At 50.4% G+C, this 20166-nt stretch overlaps 1 protein-coding gene across 1 annotated transcript in view; it reads right to left on the reverse strand.

Moving 5' to 3' along the window:
• Nucleotides 1-596: 596 nt before the first annotated feature.
• COL23A1 (collagen type XXIII alpha 1 chain) overlaps nt 597-20166 on the reverse strand; it is a 197080-nt gene continuing 177510 nt past the window's right edge. Inside the window, exons 9-31 of the mRNA XM_075441895.1 lie at nt 19198-19269; nt 17768-17884; nt 17277-17312; nt 16744-16770; nt 16299-16325; nt 15173-15217; nt 14486-14548; nt 13160-13204; nt 12580-12657; nt 11981-12004; nt 11030-11083; nt 10190-10234; nt 9629-9718; nt 9194-9265; nt 8404-8445; nt 6921-6947; nt 6439-6510; nt 6294-6347; nt 6009-6035; nt 5451-5504; nt 4703-4789; nt 3218-3295; nt 597-801 (exon numbers count right to left, since the gene is read on the reverse strand). Coding sequence (XP_075298010.1) covers nt 754-801; nt 3218-3295; nt 4703-4789; nt 5451-5504; nt 6009-6035; nt 6294-6347; nt 6439-6510; nt 6921-6947; nt 8404-8445; nt 9194-9265; nt 9629-9718; nt 10190-10234; nt 11030-11083; nt 11981-12004; nt 12580-12657; nt 13160-13204; nt 14486-14548; nt 15173-15217; nt 16299-16325; nt 16744-16770; nt 17277-17312; nt 17768-17884; nt 19198-19269 — 1284 coding nt within the window. The 3' untranslated portion in view covers nt 597-753. The remainder of the gene's footprint in view (nt 802-3217; nt 3296-4702; nt 4790-5450; nt 5505-6008; nt 6036-6293; nt 6348-6438; nt 6511-6920; nt 6948-8403; nt 8446-9193; nt 9266-9628; nt 9719-10189; nt 10235-11029; nt 11084-11980; nt 12005-12579; nt 12658-13159; nt 13205-14485; nt 14549-15172; nt 15218-16298; nt 16326-16743; nt 16771-17276; nt 17313-17767; nt 17885-19197; nt 19270-20166) is intronic.

Consider the following 20166-nt stretch of genomic DNA (forward strand, 5'->3'; position numbering starts at 1 on the left):
GCGTGCTCACATGCTAACCGAGGGTTTGCAACCAGTTAGTAACGTGCTCGCTATTAACTCGAGCTGCGTCCACATGCCGCATGTCTGAAACTGGGTTAGCAGTTCTGCTCAGCTCCAGTGCCCTGCCCTGGCTGGGGTTACAGCATCCTCCCACCAGCCTGGGCCGAACGCTCATCTTGTGGGGGGACACAGCTCTCCTCGGCCTCCCGCGCTGCCTTGAGCACTTACAAAGCCCTGGCTGTTCTGGGAGCGTGCGATGGTCTGAATTACCTGACCACCCGCACCCAGGTCTTTTTGATTCCAGTGCCGAAGCAGCGTACTGGTTGTGGATTATAGCAACAACGGCAGAAAAGTCTTTCATTGAAAATGAATGTTTTGTAACTCTGAGAAAGGGGTAACCCACTGCAGAAGTCTCAGCAGGACGGCACGGGCCACGTCACACCAGCACGGTTTGCAGAGGGCTGCAGCCTTTGCACGAGTGGTGCCTAAACTGCCTGGGCCACACTAACAGCCGGGCCTGAGCAAGCCTGACAAAAAAACATTGCCACCACCAGTATTAACGAGAACAATTTCTCACGCTTCGACAGTTTGTGGCGTTCCTAGCCCCAGTCTGCAGCTGTGGGGAACGAGGCGTGAAGCTGGATGGAACCCCAGCGTGGCGTTACGGATAACCCGCTGCCTCAAGGCAGCGCGGTCCCTGCAGCTAGCGACATTGCTCAGGACCTGCGCAAGGCTGTACAGTTGTTGTTATTGTTACTGTACCTTGTGCCAACATCCTGCTACTGGCAGTCCATCTGGTCCCTGCAAAATTGAATTGACAGATTTAATTTCTGTTGACGATGACTGAAGTGTCAGCCCCCAAAACCTGAAGCTCAGTCTTCACAACGATGAAGAGGTTCAGCAGCACCATTACCATGCAAACCCCACTTACTGTATAGGCACAAAAATGAATATGCAGGCAAGGTAATCCGTGTGTCACAAGCAACACAAAATTGAATACACCGCAGGGTGGAAAGAAAAAAAAAAAATCTAGTTTCTTTTTTCCTTTAAACAAAAAATGTGAACAAATGTAAACATTTGGAACCACAGTTAACTAACTTCATAATCTGCTTTATACGGTAGTGGTTTTTGCAATCAGACATATATATGGAAAGCATGATGTGGAATTTTATTTTTTGTTAGTACGCGCTTTTCAGTTTGGGGGCAGTGATGTAATTTTTTTTCTCCCCGGATTATATCCTAATTCTGTTAAATTCGATCCTGCAGTACTTAGTCTCTAAGAAACCTTGAGCTGCTGAACTGATTGCAATAGGATGAGTTGTGGACTATGCAAAGGGACTGAAAATATTTGTCTTTTTATGATGGAGATAAAAGAAACATACAGACGAGCTTATTTACCAGGAGGAAAAGACTGAGAAGGAAGGAGCCCTTAGAAGAGGAATGGACTGTGTATGAGACCAACTCGAAATTTCAAGATACTTTAGAAGAAATAGCTGACTTCAGCTGCGTTTTCTGACGCTGGAATTTTTTAAGGCTCTTGGATCTCTGATTGCATGAATTTCTGCATGTAGAGCTACAGAGAGCACACATGCACTGTCCCTTCCCTCACAGCCACCTCCAAATTAACCAGGGGTGGGAAGCCACGAGGAAGCGTACGCAGTGGAGGTAACTCCTGGTGCAAATACAGGTCAAAATGCATTTTTACATTTTTTACTGTAAATGTCAGTCATCACATTTTTTGTATTCTGTATTGATTTTATATGTAAAATAGCCTATGCCCAATAAAACAGATGCAGTGAAGTAAGGTTACCCTCTCCAGCTACTCATAGTGTAACAGGTCAAGTTATTTTCACGTGTTTTCCTATAACATTAGTTAGAAAACATGCGCATTTTTCTGCTGACACCAGTCCATATTTTGGTCCATAACTATTCACGAGAAAAAGAGCAACTTGTACATTTGCCAGAGTTGTCTGGGGGTGAAGGGTACAGGGGACAAGGCGCAGAGCAGTTGTTCGACCCAGAAAGATCCTGACCGGCTGTCAAAGCTCATCCTAGCACCGACGGCCACGGGCTTGGTTTCTGCCCTGGGCTCCTTCTCCTTCCCGTGCACTCAAAAGACTTCCTTTGGCCATCACAAAACTCCACGCCTTTCTACCATGTTTCACTCGAGTGATTCCAAAATGACTCGTCAGCTTAAAGAGAGCTTTGCAACCTGCCTGTAAGGCTCGTTGCTCCCACACCGAAAGCCGTCGCTGAGAACCCAGCAAGCTTCCACCGCACGCTGGGCTGGAGAACGGGGACCACGCTCCCAGCCAGCTTGCAACTGACCCTCACCTGCGTAAGCGGGAAGATGTGCAAGTGCTTTACTAACTAGTGTAGTAGTTACATGTTGGTGAAATCATCTACTACAGTTTACAATGTCTTCAATACACAGAGGTCTTGTGTTTTCTGTAGAGTTAAGATGGGAAATAGTTGGTAAATATAACATCGCTAGGGAGTAAATACGAAGAGTTGAAGCGGGCCTGCTGCTAGTAATTGGTTTCTTTGACACATATGAAAGTAATTTAACTTTTTGACAGAGATGGCTTACTGCCCTTTTGTTTCTCTGAAGACAACTGCAAATCATCCAGCGCGCAGCATTTTCTATGTTTAAAGACATGAAAATAAAACAATAACCTTTTCTAGCTAGTGGTACAGAGCCCCCTCGGGGAGCAGAGCCCGAACCTTCCCGCCTCGCGGCTGGACCCGAACCTGCGCTCTGCGGGGCAGGGCTGCGAGCCGGCACGGCGAACGCCCGCCTGACGCCCCGGGTGCCGGTGACCCCCCCGGCACCGCTCCTCTGGGAGGAGCTTTGCCAAAACCCAGCTGGGAACCGGACTGGCAGGGCTGCCGAAGCATGGGCACGAGGGGAACCAAACAGGGCCACAGGTGCCGAGAGAAACCAGAACTCATTTTCAGCATCTGTTACGAAGGGGCAAGCATCCCCTGCGCGATCTCCCATTGCTCACACCCTCAGCTAAAGCGATTTTTTTAACTGGGAGGAAGAAGGCACAACACACCGGCATCCTCCTCCGAGTGCCCAAGGGAAACATCTTGTTCCAGCTCTGCTGCCTTCCGTCCTTCCTCTCCCTGGAGGGATTCACTCCCCAGGACAGGGCTTGCCCACAGCAGAAGCACACACAAGCCATGCAAGAGAGAAAGAGAGCAGATACCGTACCAAAGGGCAGGGCACGCTCGCCCCGGCCAGGCCTGGCAAACCTGGGTCCCCTTTGCTGCCCGCAAGGCTGCGGTCGCCCTGTTTGAGAAAATAACTGCTTGTTGAGAACGATAAAGGACACGGGAGTTACTCAGACAGGATGGGTCCAGAAGTTTACAGCCCCATTTTTGATGACGCAGCAAGTCAGCGGAGTTGTTTTGTGGCGGGGAATTCACAGAGACATAGAGTCTGTCATCTGGGAAAGATCTTCTAGACACAAGCCAGAGATTCACGTTTGTAACAGCACAGTGGAAAAGATGAGGGTTAAATCATCCCGCATGTTGAAGGAGGAAAGGTGATCCAACAGAAATGAAATAATTAATTGTAGTTCACTTTCCATCTCCAAGCAACATAAAGCATATTGACTGAGGGAGCTTTTCGCTGGCACAGCAGAGCTACACAACAGCTCTGGTTGCCATAGCTGCGCCGGCGGGGTGAGAAACGGTCACACGTTTCGAAAAGAAATGGATTTTTTGGAGCATGTTGGAGCAGGTACCTGGCACTGGTTGTTAGGTGCCTCTGAACGAAGGTCTAACAGCTACCTTTAAGTAGTTTCAGTTCAAGAGTTTACACAAATCACTTTTCATCCTGCAGCCTTGAAGCATTTTAGGGAAAATCTCTCTCTGGTTTTAGTCATACGAAAAATAGCATTGAAAAGGAGGTAAATGTTACCAGGCTAGGTATCTTCTAGAAAACGTTCTAGATTTTTTTTCTGGGCCCTATCAAAGGAATGAGAAGTTCTGGAAGCGGACTCGGGATATCCGCCTTCCCCAGCTCAAGCACCCAGGAGGTTCCTGGAAAGCCTGGTCGTGTTCACGAGCCGTGTCCGAGAAGGGACCGCTCGGAGCCGTGAGCTGCTGCCCCAGGCTGGGGAGCACGGGGAGGTCTCCTCTCCCAGAGGCACCTCTGGGCAGCTCGGGCTCGTACATCCCCTGCCCCTGGCAGCACTGCGCTGCTGTCGGCTCCGACCCGCTTCCCCCCGCGGGAGAGCTGGAGCCAGGCTCATCCCTCGCCCCGTTCGCGGGGATGAAGGGATGGAGCTGACCTGGTTTTCCAGTCGCCTCCCATCCACTGTGCTGAGTGACTCCCCGATTTCAAACGTACTCAGAAGCCAGGCCGGCAGCCTCACCAGGGCACGCGATCTCCCGAAGAGCGTTACTGACGCCCATTGTTCCCGACCACAGTAAGAAGGTCTTCACACAACGATTCTTTATTTTTACTGCTGTGGCTCGCTCCCATCTGGCCAGCGAGGAGCCCTTACAGCAAGCAGTGAGCTTCCAGCAGTGCAGATAAAACAAACCGTTAAGAAAAGTGAGAAAACAATAACCATCTGCTCTGATTTACTGCGAAATAAAGAACTACCAAATCCTCCCTGCCTTTCCCTGGCTGCAAACCCCTTTCAGCCCCAGCAACACGCGCTTCGAATGAGCAGAACAGCAGACGTACCACGGGACAAGGCTGATCCAGCCCGGGAGGGCCTGGTTCCCCCTTCTGCCCTTTGGCTCCTTTTCTCCCCGGAATTCCTCGCTCACCCTGTTGGCACAACAGGAAAAATATCAGGAACGGGAGGGGAAACGGCTCGGCTTTAACTTGCACAGCACTTGCAGAGTCCCACACTTCACCCAGAGCGGGGACGTTTGCACTACTGTAACCTCAACTGCCTAATTAAATCACTATGAAAATCTTCAGTTAAAGCTGGCTGGAGGTATTTTAATAGATAATTTTATAACAATGACTAAATGACCGGTTTCTGCTAGAAACCAGGTTGGTATCTGACAGCAAGCGGGAGCGCCAGCTTCCAGCCGCTGCGGCCTCCAGCTGGGCACCCTTTTATTTAAGGAACCCTGTAAAAAAAACCTTTGAGTCGGATCCATTTTCAAGGTCTATAAACCCAAACTAGCGATTCTTCACAACCCGGAGCTGTCGGGCTGCTCCGTTTCCCCACAACAGTCGTGCCGGGCGGGGGGAGACAAGCTTGCAGAAAGCACTTCCAAGAGGGCAAGAATTCCCTGCACGTCCTGCCCTGCGCTGGGACCACGCGAGTACTTGTGCCACAGAAGAGGCCTTAGAGCAGTGACCCAAGAAACGCTGCCAGGCTGGAGAGGGAACCAGCACCCAGGGCAAGCGTTGCTGCCCACCAAAAGCACGGCCGGCCCTGCCCCTACGAGCATCTCGACAGCCATAGCGCGCTCACCTTCTCGCCTCTTTCACTTCTCTCGCCTTTCTCTCCTCTGAGACCTGGGAAACCCTGTTGTGACAATTTTTAGGTTAAAAAAAAAAAGTAAAAGGTTTGTAAGCTTAGCGTGCAAACATCCTGGCATCTCCATTCAATATAAGCAATTTCTAGAGACCAACCCATCCTCCCGTGGTGAAGAACACGACGTTTTCTTCCCGTTGACATGGTACGCCAGCAATTTCTTGGGAAAGCCTGTGCTTTACCACACCCCAGTAACATTATGGCTATTAGAGATTTTCGTTTCACTGAATCCAACACAAATGCTCTCAGCTGGAAAGGGAAAGCCCCACAGCACCTTCAGCTGAGCCGTTACTGCTCTGCAGTGGAAGCAGTCCGGCAGCTGGCCTGAATTCAGCCCTTTCCTATAGGCATTGATCTGTGGGCACCGTGTTTAAGGGAGAGTAGCCTAGACAGTGTTAGCTACATATTTTTCTCACAATCTTGAGTGATTTGATGGCCTTTACGTGCATGTTATTCATCTTTCTACATGGCACAATTAATGTTTTCCATACTCACATCCAGTCCTGGCTCCCCCGGCTTTCCCTGCAGGTGTAGAAATAAAAATTAAGACACGCCGTATGGAATTTGGTGTCGCAGGCAAACTTCTATCCAGTTGGTGAAACGCTATGGCAGTGACAGCATGTGCTGGCCCTGCAGCTCCGGGGACTCCTCGCCACGCATCGGGATGGTGCCGGTAAAGCCCGGCTCTGCCGTTGTGGCTGGACCCACCGTGGCAGCATTTCACAGCCCCTTTTTTAGGATGACATCACGTCACCGCTCCTTTCCCACACAGCCGATTACCTTCTCTCCTTTGGTACCGGGTAAACCGATGAGCCCTGGCGCGCCCGGGAGACCCTTAAATTAAAAACAAACGAGGCATTGGGATAGTTACTGTAAGGCAGGTTTCTGCTGACGGCCAGAAATGAGATACGGGAAAACGACTCACAGCGGGTCCAGCGTTGCCGTGGTCGCCCTTCTCGCCACTGTCACCTTTTTCTCCCTTTGCACCATCCAAGCCCTGCATAAACGGAACAGCATCAACCAAGACGACCTGGTAGCTCTGCCCGGGACAGCAACCCTGTGCATCCGCAGCCTCCTCCCACATCTCCAGGATGCTGCTGTTCACATTTTGCTCTTGACTGGACCATAGTAGAAAATAGTTGAAAATACAGGTTTAAGCCTGCGGGTTTGGAAAGCCAGACTTGCATGTGCTGCTGACCCTCAGGACTCCATGCTGGAGGAGGATTTAAGACCGTAAATGTGTTTGGAAGGAAAAACTGCTTGTTTTGCAAAATGCCAACCAAGGGATGTGTTGTCATGAACAGTGACAACAAAATCAATCCCCAGAGCTGACAGGCCTTTGTGAGCCTGTAAATAATGCACTGGCAGCCTGGAAACAGTGGGTGACATTTAAATTTATTGACTTACTTTAGGTCCCTGGATTCCTGGAGGACCCTGTGGGAAAGACAATGGTGCATTTGAAAAAACAGAATTTAAAAAAAAAAAGCAACCAACAAAGTTTGCTTCCCAAACCATTTCTTGCTCAAATTATGGCCTGACAATGGCCAAATATTTCTTTTCAAGACAGGTGGCAGTTTATTTGGTTCTCCGACGTCAAATTGGGGGAAGAGGAACTGCAAAGGACCGCTTTGTGTAACGGGCAACAATAAAGCTCTGCAACACGAGCTCTGGGGAGCGAGAGCCCTGCAAGAGCTTTGCTGAAGCAAGCGACAGCAGAAGCTCTGGAGGGCAGCACGCTGCCACCACGAACGCTTCCCAGGTTATAAAATACATGCTTCCTGGGGTGCATCAAGAGGAGTGTGGCCAGTAGGTTGAGGGAAGGTCTCCTTCCCCTCTGCCCTAGTGAGGCCCCATCTGGAGTCCTGTGTCCAGTTCTGGGCTCCCCACTTCAAGAAAGATGAGGAGCTACTGGAGGGAGTCCAGCGGAGAGCTACGAGGATGAGGAGGGGACTGGAGCATCTCTCCTATGAGGAGAGGCTGAGGGAGCTGGGCTTGTTCAGCCTGGAGAAGAGAAGGCTGAGAGGGGACTTTAGAAATGCCTATAAATATCTCAAGGGTGGGTGTCAGGAGGACGGTAGTGCCCAGCGACAGGACAAGGGGCAACAGGCACAAACTGAAGCAGAGGAAGTTCCAGCTGAACATGAGGAAGAACTTCTTCCCTCTGAGGGTGATGGAGCTCTGGCCCAGGCTGCCCAGGGAGGTTGTGGAGTCTCCTTCTCTGGAGATATTCCAGACTCGCCTGGACAAGGTCCTGTGCAGCCTGCTGTAGGTGACTCTGCTTCAGCAGGGGGGTTGGACTAGATGACCCACAGAGGTCCCTTCCAGCCCCTGCCATTCTCTGATTCTGTGAAAAGCTGCCTGGATTTGAAGCACAGTCTCCCAAGGGGCATCTTGGACACAGCAGAGGCATCCTAACCTTCCTGATGCCCTTGACAGCTCCTCAGCATTTTGGAGCAGTGTAGGTACCAAACACCTCAGACATGTGTGTTAGAAACACTCGGCTGTTTGTCACCACCCGCTTCCTCCCCCACTGCAGCTGATGGCAAAAATACCTTACCGACTTCGGCAAATTTGGGGGAATACGCACACCATCATGGGGGGAACAGGTTTTCCCATCCCGTAAGGTTTTACTGTTTTCGCATCCCAAGAAACAACTTGGGTATTTACAAAACGTGCCACAAACGCTGATACCCTCTCTTAAGTCGGGTGCTTCCATCTCTCCCAAGACAGCACCCACTGCTGTAGCTCTTCCCTGATTTTTTTTTTTCCCCAGATTCACAGCAGCTCACAACAATTAAACAGAGCAAACCACCCTCGTCCTTAACTAATGACTCTGCCAAATGAATCTGCAGCAATGCTCAATTGCACAAGCTGCTTTCCGGAGTCCTACCATAGGGCCGGGTAATCCGGGGGGTCCAGGCTCGGGTATGATCTGCAGGAGGCAATTAAACAGCGTGTTAACGGGGCTGGGCACAGAGAGAAGACAGTTCCGGAATGGAAACCTCACCTGATCCAGGATCATGATTTAATGCCCTCTCATTTAATGGCTTTAATCAAAATACCTGCTAGTCAAAGAGTTGCTTGTTAGATTTATAAATAAATGAATCTTAATAAGCACGTGAACCGAGCCGGCCTCTGAAACGAGAGGCGTGACCCACGGTCCTCAGTGCGTTTGCCAGCTGCAAAAGGGGTGTAATGGAAAATGATGCAATTTTCTGCAGGGACCAGAGGAAACCAGTCTTTTTGATTAAAAAAAAAAAAAACAACAACCAGAACAAAATTGGAGCTCTCACGTCATTAATAAAAAAACCTATCAAAACCAACCACTTTTTTTTTTTTAAGCAAAAGGCATGAATAAGGAAAAAAGGATGCAAAAATTCTATAAAACTGCAAGGAGCCCGGTATGTTTTGAGAACAGAACATAATTATAACAGCAGCATCCACTATCTCAACCATCAATGCAAAATCTAAAGTGCGCCTGTGCAGTGCTGAGCCTGCAAACTGTTCTTCCCTAGCAAATAAACCCCATTTAGATGCATCTGAAAGTTCTCGTGGAAAACAGTGGGGTTTTTCCCCCCTCCGCTCCGCGGATGGGTGCGGGACCAGCGGCTCCAGCCTGCGCACCCCGACATCGCCTGACCCCGCGTCGTGGACGAGGCTTTGCAGTGCCAGGATCTTACGTGATTATTCTGCAAGCACGGTGACCCGGTGTCTCCTTTTTCTCCTTTGTCTCCTTTTGGCCCTTCTGCTCCCTAAATGATAAAAACGTAACGCTGATGGGGTGCACCTTCCAGCAAAGCAAAAGCAAGAGAGAAAAAAGCATTTGCCTTCCCCTAAACTCCAGCCTTGACTGAAGCACAGCTCATGTTCATCCCCAGAGGACTCCAAGAAGGGATTTTCTCCTGCTTGCTGCCAGCTTAGATCACCTTCTAAGCCGTTATCATCAACTTTAACAAACAAAATTCAAAACTCCCGCATCTTCCAGCTCCGCAGTAACACGGCGTGGATGGGTCCTCGCTTAAAGCAGCAAACCCGGCCGCGTTCTGAGCGTCTGCAGAGATCGGTACGGTAAAGCACCAAGCAGCAGACGTACAGGGAGGGAAAGAGGGACGTACCGGTGGACCCGATAAGCCCATTTCTCCTGTCTCTCCTTTCTGTCCTGTGATCCCCGCGCTGCCCTGGTCACCCTTCGCTCCTTTGGGACCCTGAAAGTTTACAGAAAACAACTTGCTTAGTAGAAAACTGTTAAAACACCTACCATCCCCCCCCTCCATTTCTGCCTTTCTGCTTTTTCCTCTCCGTATCGCAGCACGAGCTCGCAAAAACATGTTTTAACATGAAAACTTACACATGCCCATTTCGTGGGCACAGCAGAATTTGGCTGGGCCGTAGCAGGGATTGCAGCCATTTAGGGTGGGGAAGGTTAATGACAAAATTTGAGACAGCGTCTGAGGAACGACTCGCAGAAAGAGCCCCTTTAGCTCGGCGGACGCGGCCGGGAGCAGCATCTGCACACTCCGGGCTCAGCACAGGGCAGTTAATTCAGGGAGATGCAGCTGAGTGTTATGGGGCAGAGAGCTTGCCAGCTGAGAGTTGCTTTTCACAGCGACAGCTCTCACAGATACACAGTGAACTCCTCTTGAACTTGGCTTCTGGTCCAGCCATGCCCCACGCACCTTTTCACCGTCCAGTCCAGGTGGACCTGGCAAACCCAGCTCTCCCTGAAGCGACACAAGGAAAGGGGAGCCCATGGTAAGTTAAAACACAAAATCACCTCGGGAAAGCATTTTGCAAGACACTGAGTTATTAATGCGTATTGGCTGTTGTGGTTATGGCCTTGGCACCGCCAGGCGCAGGAGCAGCAGCAGGGAGGTTTCAGTGACGTGCCAGCATTACTGGCTCATCCGAATCTGGGTGACACGGAGACCTCGACGGGCAGCAAAGTCCTGCCCTGTCCCATTCTTCCAAGAGATGCTTTTCTGCAAGTTAAGCTCTTTCTTTAATTTAAAAAATTTAATCTAATTTAAATTCTGACTGTAGGTTACTGGCTATTACTTGTGAAGCGGGAGGACAGCGTGGTCCCCGCTTGGACGTGGCGCACGGGGAGGGTGGGATGGAGGGCGGCTTGGCCCAGCTTTGGGGACCACCAGCCCCTCCTCGCAGCTGCTGCTCCCATACACTTCTGCCTCTTGCCGCGTGCAATGAGGAAATCTGGGGGGGCCGGGATTTCACCCATCAGTGTGGGATTGGGAGTGGATTTGTTTCTGGGACAGCATCCTCTGGAAGAGGCTGGGGACCAGAGCCAGGTCAACAAAAGTTTGGCTTTGGTGTGCAAACCTCCTTTCTCGGCCCAAGGAAGTGTTCAACAGCATCTCCTTTACCACGTGCTGCCTCAAGCCCCGCAGCCGGCACCGCCTGCCGTATTTTGGCTTGGGAGACACTTGCTCCTCAGAGAGCTGCCAATGCCCACATCGCTCCCTAGGAAACACCGGCTGCATGGCAGAGGTTGGGCTCACCTTGGGACCTGGAGCACCCTGGGGACCCGGCGGCCCTGGGGGACCCGGCGAACCCTGAAACACAGCAAACGCACGCGTGACTGGTATGAATGCAGCACACTGTCGATGTGCTGCCAGGGAGGAGTCGGGAGCAGGTCCTGACCACGATCTGCAACAACCCATGGCTGCCCAAACGCCGCAATGAGCTCTGCTGACGCCAAGCGACCCGAGGGCCCCTCCGGCACACGAGACATTCATGCAAAAGAAAACCCAGCCGGAGGTAGCCAGGTGCGCAGGTCTGGCCGTATGCGTGTTTAAGAGGCAAAATGCCTTTAGCCAGAGGTGTGGCCCCAAGCCTGGTCTCCTCTTTTTGCATTCTCCCCTCTCCAGCCAGCTGGGGAGAAGCATCCTGCTGAAAACAGCGATAACCGGCTGGGGAAGCGTAGTTAAAGAGGTGAAATGGAGGAGTTTTTGTGAGCACTAACAGCAGGAAAACCTTGCACACTTCCATAAGCCTTTTTTCCTGGGCACTGCTGGGTGCTGAGACCATCAACCACCTCGAGATGAACAAACATTTTGCAGCTTGCAAATTATCTCAAACAGCAAAGCTCATGGTCTCGCTCACCTGAAAAACCAAACCATTATCACATCCCCCAGCACCTTCTTCCGTAACCGCACACTCAAACACCGTTACGTTCCATCACACCGGGAGCCGTGTGAAGCCACCCCGTGCCAAAGCTCCGTCCACGAGGCAGGTCAGTGAGCAAACACCAGAACCAGCTCACAAGCAGGAAAATGGCAAAGTTAGCAAGGTTCAGTATGTGCCCCTCGGCAATCTCCACATGCAGCACACGGGAGAGGGTCTGGGCCCGGCAGATGAAGTCTCCAGACATTTGATGGAGCCTCTCCAACCACTGCGCTCCACCAACTCCGCTCGCAAAGCTGCATGCCATGCAGGCAAACGGTAATTACCAGCACTTTGTGTATCCCTGCAGCCTGTTACAAAACAATTAGGATGGTTCTCAAATACGTCTGTAATTAAACATTTATTCTGTTCGGCTTCTTTCATCTTCATGAAAATGGCAGGGCGCTGCTCGGTCGGGCAGGTTAGGGCTCGGGCACCGTTTCCCTTCCGCATCCCGACCGCTGCAGAGGTGAAACCCGCAGCTCCACACCACGCCGTGGGAATAACACCCCGCAGAGCCCGCAGCGTTTAAGCTGTATTTTGGCTGATCACACTCGTTGCATCAGCTCTTTCTATGCCACGGGCTGCACTGGGTTGCTGTTACCTGCAGAATATGAACTCACATCCCACATCCTCATCCCGCGAGCCTGGTACCCGGCCTGAGTTCCCAGCCTCGAGTTTTGCTGCTGTTTTTACTGGTACATCCTAAATATCCTCAGCCCTCAGAGGCAATGAGCCCTTCCCTCCCGGCCAGCTCTGTGCTGAGACTGAGATCTCGGGAAGGAGAAGCAGGACAGGGACAGACACGGTGCCACAACGTCACCGTGCCACAGCTCAGCAGCTTTTCAGCCCCTTCCCATTAACCCAGCCGTGGTGCAGGGCTCACCTTGAGCGCATCCAGGATTCGGCCATCGTAGTCGATCACAACGGTGTCACCCTGTTCCCCTTTCAGGCCGGGGGGACCCTGCAACCAGGGACAAATCCTGTTTAGTTTTTCCAGCACCTGAGAAGCGGGTGGTCTGACAGCCAGGACCTGACACCCAGGTGTTTGGGAGGATTATCACCTTACAAACTCCATCGGTTTAACCAGTTCCTGGTCTGACAGCTGTAACTGTCACCCAACCAAACCTCAAACGAGCATAGGTTTGCGCAACTGAAAAGTGCATCAAAATCCTTACTTAGTTACCCCTATTCACAGCTTCCCTCTTGCAAAAAAAGGGTCACGGGGTGGTCACGCTGATAAGAAAATGGGACTTAACTGCACTTCCCAGAGCTATCTCCCACGGCAGCGTCTGGTACCTACGTAATATTTTGTTTAGATATGCACCAGCTCTATTTTCTAGCACTGAACTCGCCCTGAAGTGATTCAGCCACATACTAAGCAGAAAAAGGTGATGGGGAACGGCTTGGGTCGAGGCAAATACGTGACTCCAAATTAAAAAAGCAAAACCCTGAACCATCCATACCCGGGGTCCGATGGAGCCGATTCCTCCCTTCTCACCAGGTTCGCCCTGAAAATCAAAATCACATTTTTTTGTTCTAAGAGACCAAGGAAAAGATAGGATATTTATAGTAAAAATACTGCAACTGCATGAGATGCCAAGATGTGTTTTAGATTAAGAAAAAGTATGGCACCAACAAGGAGCTGCTGCTTCTAGCAAAAAGACGGATTTGACTTCAGAGCAAATACGTTTTGCAAAGAATAACATCAGTGCAAGCTAGTTGACGGCAAGAAATGGTCTCGTCACAGGGGGAGCAGAGCAGCCCGCATGGGGCTGAGCTCCCCGTAACGGCGACGGGCCGTGCCGCTCCCCGGCCCCGCTCGCTGCTCCGAGCGTGCCAAGCGCCGGCGCTTTCTGCTGGAGTTTCGCATGGCTCTCGCTTTGCTTTAGGCTGAATTTCGCATGTGGAAAGGTTCAGCGGACATGTTTAAACCATTTTCGAGGGTGAGTTTAAGAAAACAGGCTGTGCCAAATTTTTCTTTTCCCCCTCCCTCCCATTTTTTTTTTCTTTTCCCTTTTCCCCCCTTCTTTTTTTTGAAAGTTAAGTTTTGGAAAGCTATAGCACTCCCACAGCAATGGCCTGAAATTCAGTTCAGGGTTCGAAAAATACACCTTTCACTGTACCCATCAAAATCCATTTGCTGGCCAAATTAAAGCCCTCCAAAAAATAAAAAATGGTATAAACGCAAAGACTCTCCATCAGAAAAACTCCACTCAGCAGATCCCAGGGGGAACAAACCCACAGTTGTCCATGATACGCCGTTTCTTGCCCAACAAGGAGCCACGGCTGTTCGATACAGAAAACACGACTGGATACAGATCCTACGAAATAAGAAGCAGCTGAGGGGGGAAATAGCGGCCCACGAATGCCGTCGGGGTCTCGTCATCACCACTTAACGTATCGAGACTGCCTGACTGCGTTCCCTGGCATTCTGAAGGTCGGCGGACCAGGACGGCACGCAAGCGCTCCGGGCTGTGAAGCGATGCCGCAGCCAGCGATACATCGGATCAAATGTGGCCAGAGGGTTAGCTCTCTTGGGAAAAAGAGGCAACTCAATGAAAAACATGCAAGGAGATGATTTTAAAAACTCTGATACTGATCTCTGCTTGAATCCAGCTTTCATTAAATCACCAGGAAAAGGTAAAAGACTTCTTAACGTCCCCCTGCTTCGTTTCACTTTGGGCATTTTATGAGCCTTTTGGAAGGCAAATGCGTAAAACGCCTTCTCGGCTGAAACCCTCGGCCTCGGTTTCTGGGCCCAGCTTCCCGGCTAATGGACTTCTATTTACCTTGGCTCCTGGCAAGCCATCTGTGCCGTTCTCTCCCTTGGGACCTGCGCTTCCTTTTTCTCCCTGAAAACAAGACAATTCCCACAAATGCCATACGGGTAGGATGGAGAATAGATTTCTTCAGGTTATAATTTTCTTGCTTTATCTTTCCTTTTACAAACATGAGTGAGCAAAGCTCTGCTTTTAGCCTGAAATACGCTGTGTTGCCTAGGTGCAAAAGGGGAGTTTTTGAGATAAAAATGAAGATTTCAGGCTTAACAGTTTGGCCGTGAGTGGTATGTTCAGCCATGAAGTTAGCCCCAAAACCACAGCGGCTGGAGATGGCTCCCGCAGAGAGCCCGCCGCACCCTGATCTGGGCACCGCAAACCCAAATCCCGAACGCCAGCTCCGGGCCGTCCCCGGCAACGCTCCCCAGTCTACTTCTGCGAGAGGAGCCTCTAAACGGCAACGCTCTGCCACAGCAACAAGTTGCATTTGCAGACTTCTTCTGGGCAGAGCTGCCGTGGTGGGGAGGGGGTTTACGCTTCCCTTTCTCACTTTTTTGGTTCTTTTTTCATGTCAGAGGAGAAATGCGCTTCTCACCCTGCTCCAGTTGTGGTGCTGTGCCAAGAAAGCAGACAGCAAGAGACAGAGAAAAATAGATGCTGCCAAGCACACACATTAGATGGACACAGAGCAGAACATACCTTAGGGCCCATAAGCCCTGGTTCCCCAGGTATCCCGTTGTCACCCTGATGAAATAAAATATAAAAAGTGAAACACAAAGAGTTTGTATGCAGTTATCATTAGGATCCAACACATTGTTTAACCCCACTGAGTGTTACACAGACCTGAGAGCCACTCAGGTTTGCAGGAGGCCAGGGGAAAGCTGCAGCAAGGAGCCCAGGAGGCTCCAGTGTGGTCCCCTGCTCCCAGCCAGTGCTGCCTCTGCCTCCTTTGCCTGCCCTGCTCCCGGGCAGGTGGATGGGAATCTCCCACAACTTGCTTCTTGCAGGCCCTGGGGAAGGTGCTCTCCCACCTTTAACAGAAATTCAGTATTTAATCCGTTTAGCTATTTGGGTCCCAAAGACCTCCTGCAAGCTGCCACCCATCCTCATGGGCTTCATCACAAGCCACCAGCACTCCCATCTGCCAGGAGGAGATTTTCTTGTTTCACTCATCATGCTTCATTTTTCTCCTTGAGTAAAATCACTTTGTAGGTGCTGAAGAGGTTAATTTTACTGGCCAGTTATGAAATTTTTTTTTTAAGCCAAATTCCAGCCTGACAAACACCCATGGCCACGTCTGTTTTGGGGCAAAGAGGTAAGAAGCAAAGGCTGGCCCCTGCCAGTGCCTTGGCTGCAGCTGAAGGCAGTGATTTATCCACCGTTTGACGGCACCACCAGAAGCAAACACGGAGAGCTCGGACACGTGAATCTCCCGCAGACTTCAACGCCCGACCCAAGCAGTGTGCCTGTCCTCAGGAGAGCGGGCGATCCCCACGAGCCCGAGGTGCTGTGCGGCGATGCCCGTCCCAGGAACCTTAAACCCATCTCAGGGGCCCCTGGGCAGGTAACAGCCCCCAGGCGCCTCCCGCTTCAGCTTGAATGATTGGAGCAAAAGGGCTCAGAACCTGCTGCTTTGCTTGGCATTTGCTACTTTATTCTTGGTCTATTGGGCAGATGTGAGTGCAGCTTCTGGCTTGCCTGTGGTAATGACAACCAGGCTGAAGGCACGGCCGTGCCCGTGCTTCGGGGTCGCGTGGGCAAGAAACCCCAGGGAACACAAAGAAGGGCTCAGAGCAAAGCAAAGGAAAAAAAATCACCATTTTACCTTTTTCCCTTCGATGCCAGGCTCACCCTTCAACAGCCACAAACACAGAAGAGAAAGAAGTTGAGAGACATAGCAGAAAATAAGACCAATTGTATGGACAGTCCAAATTAATTGTAAAATTAAAATACTTGGCTTGTATTGATCATCTTTATCCCCCCCAAAATGCAAGCACGCACATTCCCACAGCACACCAGCTTCCAGCCCCCCGTGGCTCCCTCCACCCCATGCCAAGGTTTTAACATGGGCAGCGTTTGTGCTTTTTGTGTAGGTGACACTTTCAGACATTTGCAGCTCCAAGTCAATGGCTAACACGATACCTTAGAAATTCTGTACCCGATACACACAGATGAGTGCGAGTCCAGTGTAAAACAGATGTTTATCCCCCCCCATGCAGCAATATTTCAAGAATTTGTGTTAAACAGATAAGAAATCATTTATCGCCCACCTTTGGTCCTGGAGGTCCCCTGGCACCCTGTTGAATGCAAGAGTAGTTGGTATATTTGTTTGACAATAGAGTTTAACAGGATAAAAACATTTCCAAGGGTATTTTAATTCCCATGGAAAAAAAAAAATTACACAGATGCCAATTTCTCATCTTCCCTTACAAATACAGCCCTACGTGCGCTCCCAGTAAATAATAAATATTCTTTTATGGCTTGTGTATTTTATGTATAGTAAGCACCTTTTTATCCAACCTAAGACCTCAGTGAGTTGGAGTTACAATGCCAAGAGGCTTCAGCGGGGCAGAAGCGGGGATACAGGAGCAGCACATCCCTCCAGAGGAGCCAAGGGGACGAAGACTGGTGTCTTGTCTCCCCACTGGCACAGGTACCTCTGGACAAACATCCGCTTTAGGGCACCTACAACCTCCCACGGGTTTTCCCATAAGCGCTGACACAAAACCCTTTGCTGCAGGGTGCTAAAGGGTGATCTGAAGCGAGGGGGACGCACACACGGGTGCTGCTGGGCAATACTAACCATGAGGCCGTCCTCTCCCGGCTCGCCTTTGAAACCCTGCGAAAATAAAAACGCTGACATTGAAACTATTATCCCTCATTCTCCAAAATGCTCAGCGATCATTAGGACGCTCGGTAGCATTGTGTTGCAGCCTATTTTTTAATTAAATGAATTGCCAGTGATCTGGAGATTTGCAACAGGTCACCTGAAGGCTACAGATCAGGGAACAGATCTCCTCCAGGCTCTCGGAGTTACGACCAGCACTCACAAATACACGCTCCAGGTCCAGCTCTTTGCTCCAAAACCGAAGATGGAAGGTTCCCTCCTTCTCCCTTGGCCCCACGCCCCAAAGCTTTGCTGTATGAGCAGCCATCAGAGCCCGGCGCTGCCTCAGGCTGAGGACCCAGCGGTTGGGGTGGCAGCACCAGGGAAGGGGACACCCTTCACCCTCCTCTCCCTCGCTGGGGTGGGCACTGCCTGGCGTGTGCTTGCTGTGCATCTCCCGTCCTTACAGGGGGGCCTGAAGGTCCTCGTGGGCCATCTTTTCCTGTGTCACCAGGAGGCCCCCGGGCACCTGGGGGTCCTGGTGGACCAGGGGGGCCAGTGGCTCCATCTCGACCTTGATCACCCTGAAAGAAGTTCACACAGACATGGTGAGATGAAGCGGCGTTGGCAAGCAGTGGGCACAAGGTGCCCACGACGCATGCACTGCATCCCTGGGCCATCAGCACCCTGGTCTCGCCATCCCGGAGGAATTTAATTACACCTGCCAGTTGGGAAGGCTGGGAGCTCATGGCCGCTTCATGCCCTTTGGGTCTGGTCCCTTAACCAGGGTTTTGCTCAATGCCTTCCAACGAGGTTTTATCTCATTAAGTCCTTATCCAGGGACTGTCCGTATGGAAGACACTAGTTCAACAGCACCCAGAAAGAACCCAGACCCAACAACATGCTGGCATGGACCACGCACACACTTCCATAGCACCACACCAAAAAAAACCACAAAATAAAAAAAAAAGAAAAAGAGAAGTAGAGCTTAGTAGTATCCATTAAACACAGTCAAGGTCGTACATTAACAACCAGTGTAGCTCACACCCGGCATTGCTTGGATGCAAAGAAGAAAGCAGCAGCTGTACCTCCGTGGGACAGTGAAGCTTTGGTAGGTGCCAGCTCCGGAGGGGAGAGCACCCGTGGGGCTCCACCGCCCAGTTACCGGCTCCCGACCCACCGCCGGCCACTGCAGCCCAGCCCCGGGGCTGCGGCCGGGCACATCCGTGTGGCTGCACAATGGAAAGCCTCACGGAAAGGCCGTCTCGTAAATCTTTTCGCAACATCTGGAAGGGTTACCACCGCGGCAGTGTGAGGATTGTATTTAATATGTGGTCCACCCTCAAATCAGGGGCGAGTGTGGGATTTTCAGAAGTCCTTAAGTGACTTAGCAGCACAAATCCCACGGCCTTTCAACAAGATCTGTGCTCCTAAATCACTTGCATAGTTTTTTAAAAAATCCTATTGCAAATGCTGAACAATGCATCCAATTATGTTGAGTCAAGAGTCTCCCACTGAATTTTCCCTAATTAAAACGTCACTTTTAGAATACGAGGATTTAGACAATCCATTTGCATTTTAATGTATTTTTAATGCATTTTATTTTACAATACCAGCACTGTTCACATCAACATTTATAGGACTTTGCTGCTTGATTCCCAGTTCTCACAAAGGACCAAATGCTCAAACCCACCACTTTTATGTCTCTCTACTTTGACAAAACTCCCCCTAAATTCCAATGGGGTTTCACTCCAGCGCACTCCCAGCAAGCACCTCTGAACTTCGCCACGGTAGCGACAACTTAAAATAGCAATGGTGCGCTGTCAGCCGGAAAGAAGAAACAAAAGCAACTCCAAGAACCACAGCAAACCAGCAGCAGCAGATCTGACACAACTACCTTGAGCACTCGCCGGCTAAAGACAAGCTGATCGTTAGCCAGAAATCCGTGATTGAGCCGGGGAAAAACCATCTAGCCAGGTAAAGTGGGAGGCAGAGGAAGAAAGAGCAAGAATTTAAGATGAAAACACAGCAGAAGAATGAGTTTAAAAAGCTGTAACAACAGACAACAACTTTTCTTTCATAATTAATTGATGCATGAGGAGGAAATAGTCTAGGCAGCCAACAGCGGTTGTTTTAAGGTTCTGGATACGCTGGGGCTTGGTAAGCAGCAGACAGACCTAGGGAAACAAGTATCTTTTCATTAGTTTACTGCACAATAGGACACTCAGAGCAGCTGGGGTACAGAGGATTCCCCTACTGCAGGGCTTTCTGCAGAATAAAAAGCATTATTCCAGCAAACCGCACCAGGGATATAGCCCAGCATTTCTCCCGAGACCAAATATTATATTTTTTTTTTCAGAGGCTAAAATGAATACTGATGTATTCCCCAGCCTGCAAAATGCAGATAAATCTCTCGGATTTATATGATGCAAAAACAATGTATTCAGCCCATGTCAGTAGTCATTGCTATTGTCTTGTAGCCTTTCCATTTGTCTGTAGTAAGACATTTCCTTTCCCCCACCCCTCCCCGTGCAGATCCATAGGAGGACCAAAGGGATGGAGTAAAGCCATGAGAAGCCTCGCGGGAACACGCAGCGCATCCTCCATGAGGATTTTGGAAGGTTTCTAAGGAACTAACCTCCTTGTCCAAATTGCCCAGAGCTTTTAAACCTTTTGCACGAATAACCGATAACCCCAAACCTCAATTGTGGGGTCAATATTGCGTAGGCCAGCCCACCAGGTGTGCACAGGCACATCAACCACCACTGTTTTAACACAGACATCTCAGAAAGGGAGGGGAAAAGCAAAGCTGGATAGAAAAAACTAAGCAACCCTGGAAAATAAACCCCCAAAGGATTTTTTTTTG

This window comes from Opisthocomus hoazin, chromosome 22 (genome assembly GCF_030867145.1).
Source record: "Opisthocomus hoazin isolate bOpiHoa1 chromosome 22, bOpiHoa1.hap1, whole genome shotgun sequence".
Taxonomy (NCBI): Eukaryota; Metazoa; Chordata; class Aves; order Opisthocomiformes; family Opisthocomidae; genus Opisthocomus; species Opisthocomus hoazin.